This window comes from Rutilus rutilus (genome assembly GCF_951802725.1).
Source record: "Rutilus rutilus genome assembly, chromosome: 5".
Lineage (NCBI taxonomy): Eukaryota > Metazoa > Chordata > Actinopteri > Cypriniformes > Leuciscidae > Rutilus > Rutilus rutilus.
Genome location: NC_140213.1, coordinates 42248998 through 42259245, shown reverse-complemented (window position 1 = coordinate 42259245; position 10248 = coordinate 42248998). Strand labels below are relative to the sequence as shown.

The following is a 10248-nucleotide window of genomic DNA, read 5'->3' as shown; positions in this document are numbered from 1 at the left end:
AGCCTTGTTAGACTGGGTTTATTAACTCTTCAAACAGTTTTCATGGTAAGGCTAGGAGACCAGGTTTCTTTAGAAAGTGTTTTTTTTTTTTTTGTCTGTTGCGCAGGCCTAAATTGAGTGCAGTTTATCATGGTAAATACAGACTTTGGGATTTAGCAATAAAAATCACATTTGCATAATTTCGGGACAGATTTGGAAATCATGACAGGGTTGCCAGTGTTCAGTGGGTGTAGTTCATTTCAGACTCGGGAGTAGAACTGTGATTTGTTAATGTCAGTCTTACTGAGCTTTACTGTGAGACATACACATGCTTTAGCCTACTCATGATCTAATAATTCTGTCACGAGATTGTTGTGTACATGTGGGATTAGACCAGCTAAAGTTTCTCTCCACATATTTCACCAGCTCATTGAAGACTTGGAGATGGCGTCTGAAAAAAAGGACACCGGTGATCAGGTAGGCTACTGTTTTAAATGTGTGACAGGTGGTGTCCTCCTGCTGATAGCTCAGTTTTTCCTTTTTTAAGGTTATTGTCTTTCACTTTTTTATATGACTGCATGTATTCTTTTTGAGGGACACTGCAGTTTATCAGCAGTTGTAGGCTATGAAAAGGTCTACAAAAGTTCAACTGGATTAAAACTGTGGTATAAAGCGTCTTAAAGATAAGAAACTATCGTTTATAGGCATAATTGTACTGTTGTAATGCAGTTTTTCATGTGAGAGTACAAAAGTGAACAAGAAGCATGACAAGTTTTTCCTTACAGAATGTATTTCTTCGAATCCTCAATCTTCGATCTGTCAATGCTGCTGTCGAATCCATTGAGAAGACGTACATCAGTACGAAACAGTCTCATTCCATCATAAGTTGTGTGTGTGGGCTGTATGAGAAAGGTGTGAGTAGGGCTGGCAGCTTGGCTGTATGGAGTTTGCAACCTGCCCTCGATTTACTGGAGCCCCAGCGTAAGTCTTCAAATCTTCTGTATTATTATTAAAAGTCATTATGCTATTAAACTGGTTTAATCTTCCTAAAGCATTAAAAACTGTATACACCTTTTGCATTCCAGGGTCTGTTTGGACCCGGTGGAACGTAAGCTTATAAAACAGTCAAATGTAGTATTAGAATTGCCAGTATGAACTCCATTGACTTCAATGGATTTAATTACATTTACTTGAAACTTTCTCCGCCAAAACATTATTACTCTGACATCTTTTCAAACAAATTATATTCATTTTACTTGCATACTCTTTTCCTTTCATATAAAATGTAATGAATATAATGAATGAATATAAAATGATGAAATACAGTTTGAATCTCATTTTCATTCTGCAATGTTTCATCAATACCTGTAGGTGGCAGCAAAGTTAAATGTGTTTTTTCTATTCCAAACCCTCTTTCCTTTTTTAAATTTATTCTTGGACCTTGGTCTATGAACTTTTGCTTCACAAACACATTAAGACATTATTATATTTCTGTCATTTTTATCTTAATTTCAGAATTATTGTGTGTATATGCGCTAGCATGTTGTTTATAAACAAAATGCAGCTCCAGAGGAAGGAAAAAATGTGTGTGTGTGAGTGTAGGAAAGAAGCTAAATGCATTTTACAGAAGTAATTTGAGACAAATCAAACTAATAGATGTAAAAAAAAAAAAAGCATAATTTCATGTGTTTTGCATTGACCTTTCGGGTCATACCAGACCTGAACGCAAAAGGTGTAACAATTCAGTTTAAATGGTTATATCTCTTACATTTTTGGTTAAAGATGTGTATTTTAACAGTCTTAACACACTACTAAAACCTATGGATTTGACCTTCCTTGTCAAGACGGACCCGAATGCAATAGGAGGGTTTTATATATATATCTCGAGCAGCATAATATCTCATTTTTGTATTGCAATCTAGTCTGTTTTAGTGAGACCCTGCAAAATAAGTAATCTGGTGAGCCTATAATGGTCTTAAATGTAGATATTGATGCTCCGGTGGGGGAGAGTCTGTCTTCTGTCATGTCCACTATAGTGGATGCTGTGCTTTCAGGTCAATGCTAAATCTATCAGTTTAGTGACCTGTTTATTGCATGGATGCCCTTTACTTGACAAATTCATTTACATTTAATAGTGATCTTAATTGATATTAAAAGATAACAGTAACAGATCATTTATTTAACTTGAACAGTAGGCTACTAATAAGTATAGGCCAAGTGCTGTTAATTTTTTCCTGTTTTTTCCTCCTGTGTATTTTGAACAAATATATTTGTTACATGAATTCAAATACAAGTTGAGAAATGCAATGCAGCCAGGGTTATAGTCTGGAATTGCAAAACTGAACTCTGGTTTGTGATCAGATCAATAATTGGGCAATAATGTTAAATATTTGAACCCTTCAAGGACCAACTTGAGCATTACACAAGACTAATCTGCCGAGAGACGTAATTACATGTTACTAGCACTCTGACTCACCAGTGATTTCCTTTTTGTAATGGGCTAATGGTTTGATATTTTGAAGCCTGGTATGGCATAACACACATTCAGTATATGTAACTGCAGCATTTTCAAAATTTGTATGTTATATATATAGGCCTACAGTATTTAAACTGAATTACATTTTAGTTTAAAATCATAAACTAAATATGTTCGTTTTGTTGGGAGTAACAAAAAAAATCATAGACACCATAAATGAATCACACACTACTGCTCAAAAGTTTGCAATAATGCATTAAATTGATCAATGAAGAATTTTATGAAGAATTAATTCACAGGAATGAATTATGTTTGAAAATAGAAAACTTGTACAAATATTTCACAATATTTACTGTATTTTCGATCAAATAAATGCAGCCTTGGTGAGCATAAAAGCCTATCAAGTTCCAGATCAGTTCAGCATTGATTTCAGAAATTAAAGGTCAACCTCATGATCTCTGTAGGAGTTGGGAAGGCTTAACATTATCTAGGGAAACATTCTGAAAGAGCCATTTTTGATCAAATGAATCAGCATATGCTTGCAATAATGAAAGATGTGTTAGTAGCCTGAATGTTTCACTCTCAAGTTATAAAACGTAAAACAATTTTTTGTATTATTCATAGTTGTAGCAGCCAATTCAATGGCCTGCAGAGGACTGGACCGCCTGGAGGAGAAGGTACCGGCCTTGCAGTCTCAGCCTACAGAGGTAATGTGGTTAAAACTGCTCACTAAGTTGTTAACTATTCCCTTTCTGTTGGCAGACATTTAAAATGCAGGTACTTTGTTTGCTTGTCCCACGACAGCTGGCAGCAAATATCAAGGAACTGATGTCTTCAACTTTGGAAACCGCCAAAGATGGTATCGCCTGTCCGATCAAACAAACCTCTAACGTTGTGTTGGGCAAGGTATCTACTGGGTACCAGCAGAGCAAGAATGCCATAAGGGACGGCATACAGTATGTCCTCAACAGCAAGCTTGCGTACCTGGCCGAGCAGAGAGCCAACAGGGCTCTAAGTCTGACGGAGAACCTGGTCGAATATGTCCTTCCTGAATCTTCAGCTGAGACAGGTATTCAAATAATGTCATATGCTTATTAAAAGAAAATCCTAATTTCAATGCGGCGAAGTGCATGTGCTTTTAAAGCTAGACAGTAGATGTCACCGAAACGTTATTGTTAAAGTCCCAGAACATGACTTTGTATATGTGCATTATCATTCGGACATATTTTTCTCTCTATTTTTGAACCATTTCTATATGGAAGGTCATCTCTGTTTTGGTAAATCATGATTACAAAACGATGACAAAATGACAAAAAGTGGATGACAATTTCTAACATAAAAAGCAAAAAAATAAACTTTTTTTATGCCATAATTATGACTTATTATCTCATAATTTTTACTTTGACATAATTTCGATTCTCCAAAGCATTGTTCACTTATGTGGCAGAAATAGTTAAACCAGGCATTTAGCAATTGTATCTATTCTGTTAAATGTAAACATTGTCTTTGCAATTCTATTTTTCCTATCAACGTCATATAATTTTTTTTTTTTTATTGTGTTGTGGACTCTATTGTTGTGTTTCAAGTCATAGAGCCACAGATAAAGTTAATATAGAGCTCTGGATTGAATAAGTGTTGATCTAGTCTAGTGACTCATTGCCTGGAAGAACTACTATATAGTAGTGTTGTTTCCTCTTTGCTCTCTATTTATTGTAATATTTCATCTTTAAGTGTCCACCGTGTGTCTGCTCCTCTACAGAGATGTGTCCGGAGGCACGTGTTCGCATTCGTGGCTTCAAATTGCATCATTTGTCAATAGGATGTTTTAAAGAGGGTGTTTCATCATATCATTATTTAGCAACTCTTTCTGTTGCACTTCACTGGTTACTTGGTTAATAAACTATAAATAAGTAAAAACAAACTAAAACAGAAATTAAAATAAAGCTAAATTATATATATTACAAAATTACTGAAAAATAAAAAATTATATTAAATGTATTATTCAAATATATTGAAAATATAACAATAAAAGCTCTTTCAAAATATAATAGTGTACATACTATTAAAATAACACTGAAAAGGAGAACCGTCACCTCTCTAAAGACAACGTGTGCATTAGATGTGCTCCTGACCAGTGTTAAGGGATGTTACTTTTAAAAGTAATGCGTTATAATTATGCATTTCTTTCTGAAAAAAGTAAGTCTGCGTTTTAATGGAAAATATTGTATTCCATTACTTTTGCTTTACTTTTTCTCACCTATGCTTGGCTTGCTTGCTTGTTTTCTAAAGCTTTTGGCACATTTAAAGGACCTTTCACACCAAAAGCGTGAAAGACTTCAGATTTTGGCCCAGGATTAGAGAAATCTTTTAGGATTTTCAAAAATTTGTCTCAGATGGCCAAAATCGAACCGTGTGAACCCGACTTTAGACACCTTTCTGCTCAGAGGCAATGATTCCTTTAATTCCTTAGAAACAGAAACGTTTCCTGTGTACAGCTCTTTTTGGTTATCCTTTGTTTATCAGTGTCTGTAAAAGTGTGTCGAATGCGGTAATTCCTTCCTCACGAGGCCCTAAAGAAGCGGCACGTTGCCGGTTATTTCTATCCCAATACAGTTTTCATGGTTGTGTCTTTCTGGGGCCATGTTTAATGGTACATTCAGCAGAGGGAATCTGTTTAGTGTGTGTTTTGTCTGCCTTTGTAAATTGAATTGGATTGCATTTAATGTTGGTTATTGAGCGAGAAGGCCTGAATGCTTCTGTAGCCTTGAGCTTACTGGTTATGTGTGTCATTATTACATTGAGTGATGTTGTTTACATAGAGGAAGTGCTTCCTGAGGAATTTCTCTTTTTAACCCTTACATCATCTATGACCTGAAGATTTAGTGCTCCCGCCATCTTTTTGTTTTTGTCATTTTCTAGCCCGGAGGAATTCATTTCCCCCACTATATCGGAAACTGGTGCTAGTCATTACAGTGTGGTCACATACCGGGTAAAATGTGAAGCCTGCACAAAACAATTCATGGAAAAGCAACAGTGTAAAAGAAAATATGGGGAAAAAAACATGAATAAAATCATAGCATTGTTATAGTTGACAAAAATTAAGTAATTAGTAATTATAGATATTTATTTAAAATGCGGTAAAAACAGTAACAATGTGAAATATTATTACAGTTAGAAATAACAGTTTAATATTTTAAAACATAATTTATTCCTGTGATCAAAGCTGAATTTTCAGCATCATTACTCCAGTCTTCAGTGTCACATGATCCTTCAGAAATCATTCTAATATGCTGATTTGATGCTCAATTATTAATAATTGTTATATTATTCAATTATATATATATATAAAATATTATTTCATACAGTAATAATATTATATCAAATGTTTTATCAGGATTTTTTTGATAAATAGAAAGATCAATGAACAACCTGTATTTGAAACAGAAATCTTTTGTAACATTATAAATTCAATCAAATCAATTTAATGCATTCTTTCTTTCTTTTTTTTTTTTTTTTTTATCTTACTGAGTACTAACCCCAAACTTTTAAATGGTATCAAGGTTTCCACAGAAATATTAAACAGCACATCTATTCTCAACATTGATAATAATAAGAAATCAGCATATTCAGCTTTGCCATCACAGAAATGAATTACATTTTAAAATAAAAAACAGTCATTTTAAATTTACATGTTTTTACTGTAGTTTTGATCAAAAATAAATACAGCCTTGGTGAGCATAAGAGACTTCTTTCAAAAACATTTAAAATCTTGCTGACCCCAAACCTTTTCAATAACTTATTCTGTCTGTTCATTCCATTGTTGTATTTTATTTCTGCTGCATAAGGAACTGTAACCGCTCTGTGATCCTTTTCGCAGTCTATTGTCACAGAGAGTGAGCGAATAAGATGTGTGTGTTTGAATCTCTATAAAAGAACGTGAAAGCAATATAAATACCACCCTTCCGCTTATGTCCTCACATAAGATTTTTATTTTATTTTTTTGCAGAGGATGATGGGAGTATGAGAGAGCAGGAGCCTGACGTTGGATCCTCTGGCCAGAATCCCAGTTTCAGCAGGCTGAGAGCGCTGGCCGACACCATCTGCAGACGTGCCTTTGAGAAGACCGCGGCACAGCTCCAGCGCTCCAAACGTCAAGGTCAGGAACTGGTCACACAGATCCCTGGCGTGAGTCCCCTGGTAAGCAGCAAACAGTATTCAAGTGTTAGTTTGTCCTTCCAACAAGTACAAAACGTGGCTTCAGTGTTGAGCACATGTTTCCTTTTGAAGTGTTTGAAGTGTACAACTCTTCACAGAGCCCACAGCAAATTAAGGGCCCTCGTTTTGGAAACCACAGTTGTGCATACCGCTCGCTCAATTAGCACACTAAGTACGCCAAATTACTATATATCCACACACTGCCAATCCAGTAGACTCAAACAGAGAGCCCAGTAAATCGGGCACATGCATTTTATTTGCATTAAAGGATTAGTTCACCCCAAAATGAAAATTTCCTAATAATTTACTCACCCCAATGCCATCCAAGATATCCATGTCTTTCTGTCCTCAGTGGGAGAGAAATTATGTTTTTTGAGGAAAACATTTCTGGATTTTTCTTCTAACAATGGACTTCATTGGTTACCATCGTTTTTAAGTCCAAATCAATGCAGTTTCAAAAGCCTTTGAAGTGTTTAAACACTTAATCACAGCTGAAGAAGAGGTTGTTATCTAGCGAACCGATAGGTCATTTAAAAAATAAAATAATAATTTATAGACTATTTACCTTCAATAGTTCGGATTGAGCTGATCAACAAACGGACAGGGAACTACGTCATCACGTTGAAAGGTGACGCCGGCGCCGGCAATACTATTTGAACTACTATTCATATTCATCAGAATGTTATTCATATACTATTCATATTCACTGAATACTATTACTATATATATAATAGCAAACAATACTATTTGAACTATCCTCCTACATACGGTTGCATTGTAAACAGTGGGGCGGTACTTCTGCCGGCGCCGGCGTGACCTTTCAACGTGATGACGTAGTTCCCTGTCCGTTTGTTGATCAGCTCAATCTGAACTAGGTAAAAAGTCTATAAATTATAAAAAAAAATTGAAAATGACCTATCGTTTCGCTAGATAACAACCTCTTCTTCAGCTGTGATCGCATACAGCCCGTTTAAACTCTTCAAAGACTTTTGAAACTGCATTGATTTGGACTTAAAAATGATGGTAACCAATGAAGTCCATTGTTAGAAATGTATTCCTCAAAAAACATAATTTCTCTCCCACTGAGGAAAGAAAGACATGGATATCTTGGATGGCATTGGGGTGAGTAAATTATTAGGAAATTTTCATTTTGGGGTGAACTAATGCTTTAAAGTATATACAAACTCTATCGTCTTTACTAAAACTAAAAAATGTATACGCAATAAACAAACAAAAAAAGATATCTGTGGTGTAAATGTTGATTTTGTGTTCTTTAAGGTTGAATATACCATGAAGACAATGAAGACCATAGGAGGCGTGATACTAGGACTCCCGAGCTCTATAGCAGCATTTCTGAAAGATGGGCAACAGCACGGTCCTCAGGAGGAGATGACCAATAATGAGGATGAGAAGCTCCAGGTGAGTGGATCTTTTCAGCATCACTAGTTCTAGTTATATAAGACCATTGTAAATATTTGCCTCTTACATAAACTTAAAATATTGACCTTTTTAGCTTCACTTCAGCTCTTAAAGGTGCTCTAAGCGATGTCACGCGTTTTTTAGGCCAAAACATTTTTTGTCACATACAGCAAACATCTCCTCACCATCCGCTAGCTGCCTATCCCCTGAACACACTTTTTTAAAAATGGTCTCTGTAGACAGCCCAGGCTCCACAAACGGCAAGAAAAACAAACTGGGCTCACCCGCACCACGAAACATAACAAACTGTTCCAGCCAATAACCGACAAGAAGGATTTGGGGGTGTGGTTTGGGGGGTTAGTGCGCGGATGAGGAGGAGGGAGGGTCTAGCTAGCCTCCGTTTTGTTTGACAATACTTTAAACGTCAACAAGAAGTGACGTCACCCAACATCACTTAGAGCACCTTTAAAGGAGAACTTGGTAACTTTTTTAACTTAATAAAACTGTCTAGAAATCATTTGGATGGTTAAACAACCTGTTCTGGTGATATTGGTGACTTTCCCCACTCCCCCCAGCGTTCCCAGGCGGAAAACCAACCTTGCAACTTGGGGACTACCGTCCCGGCAAGATAGAAATTGGAAGTCTCGTGAGAAACGAGAACGAGCGCGAAACACGAATTGCTTTACGGCAATTTGACATAAACACACACGCATGTATGATGTATTACCAGATTACCCACCTCGGTAGACATAGCTCCACACGATACAGTTGGCTTGCTCCGATCAAAACAAACGCACATGAGCAGCGGTAGAGAGGGGGAGGAGGCCGCCGCAAGTGAGTTTTTTTACGACCGTGTTGTGAAATATACGCCCACCACAGCTGTAGGGGGAGCTCGTGGGGAAAACATGTGACAACAAAAGGGAAAATCAGCGAAGAAGTGACTAGAGTTCGCTAGAGTAGCCGAGTTCTCCTTTAATATTTTAACCAAACATTTTCTGGCTAGCTATTTATGTCCCGCGATTTACTGTAATACCATAAACATTCATACGCCCCATTGAACTTCCCAATTTCACTATTTGACTTAGATTATTTGTTTGAGTGTAGGCATATATAGTCTTAAGGTGCGGTTACATTTACCATTGTAAATGTTGGGGGTGAAACCTAGTCATTTTAATAGGAATCTGTGCAATCAGGAGTTTCAAGTAAGGGCAAAAAAGTTCCCCACGCAGTTCAAGTTGCTCTCTATTCGAGTGCATTGACCAACAGAAAGCTGCATGGTTTTAAAGTGACTGCTGTGTGAGCATTGCTTCATACACCGCTACACTATTGACAGTAGACTGTGGACCTTTTTTACCAATGTCACCACACCTTTAAAAATGCACCAGAAATATTACATTGTCAATGGTCATTTTTACTGATGGGCATGGAGATTTAAGCAATATTACACAACACTTTCATTTGCAGTCCTGGCAGGATACCATTCTGTATAGTATTTTTTTTTTTCTATATATTTGGAGAGTAATAAACAGATCTCCATAAAAGCATAAGAAAAATGTTGGATTGTCTGTTTGCTTAATCATCCTAGCACACTCATATTAAGATGCTATTTTTTTTCTTGCAGAGTAATGGGCTGACGAGTCTGGTCAGTGGATTAGGGCAGCAGTTACTTAAAGTCAATGAATCTGTCCTGGGTAATGTAAAGAAAACCCCTCAAACCAGTTTCAACTTGGCTAAGGATGGAGTCAACATAGTCCTGGGTTCCTTTGGCGCAGTCAGGGAGCGAGCGCTGCACAACCTTTCTTATTATGGGCTGGTGAGTGAGTCCTCACGTGCTTTGACACGTCTGAAATCTAGTTCACGTGGACTCTTCACATGTGAATGGACCTTCTTCAATACATACAGACACAAACAAACTCACACACCTCAACCTCATCATCACCAACGCCTGCTGTGATCACACACACAGCTCTGCATAGCAGGGGAATATTTCCTTCATGGATTCTGTCTAGACTGAGAGTGGCATTGAATTATTTTAATAGTGTTTAATGTTCACAAACGTTTAAGATCACCTTGGATACATCACTTTAGAAAAAGATTAATTAAAGAGGTTCATAATTTAAGAAGTTTACTTCACAGAGCCGAATTTAAGCATAGTTCCA

The 10248-nt window shown here is 36.7% G+C and overlaps 1 protein-coding gene across 1 annotated transcript in view; it reads left to right on the top strand.

Annotated features, from left to right (window-relative positions):
- Window positions 1-239: 239 nt before the first annotated feature.
- Window positions 240-10248, top strand: part of plin1 (perilipin 1) — a 17108-nt gene continuing 7099 nt past the window's right edge. The window contains exons 1-7 of the mRNA XM_084408655.1: window positions 240-456; window positions 765-960; window positions 3080-3162; window positions 3260-3524; window positions 6462-6652; window positions 7949-8089; window positions 9711-9902. Coding sequence (XP_084264781.1) covers window positions 424-456; window positions 765-960; window positions 3080-3162; window positions 3260-3524; window positions 6462-6652; window positions 7949-8089; window positions 9711-9902 — 1101 coding nt within the window. The 5' untranslated portion in view covers window positions 240-423. The remainder of the gene's footprint in view (window positions 457-764; window positions 961-3079; window positions 3163-3259; window positions 3525-6461; window positions 6653-7948; window positions 8090-9710; window positions 9903-10248) is intronic.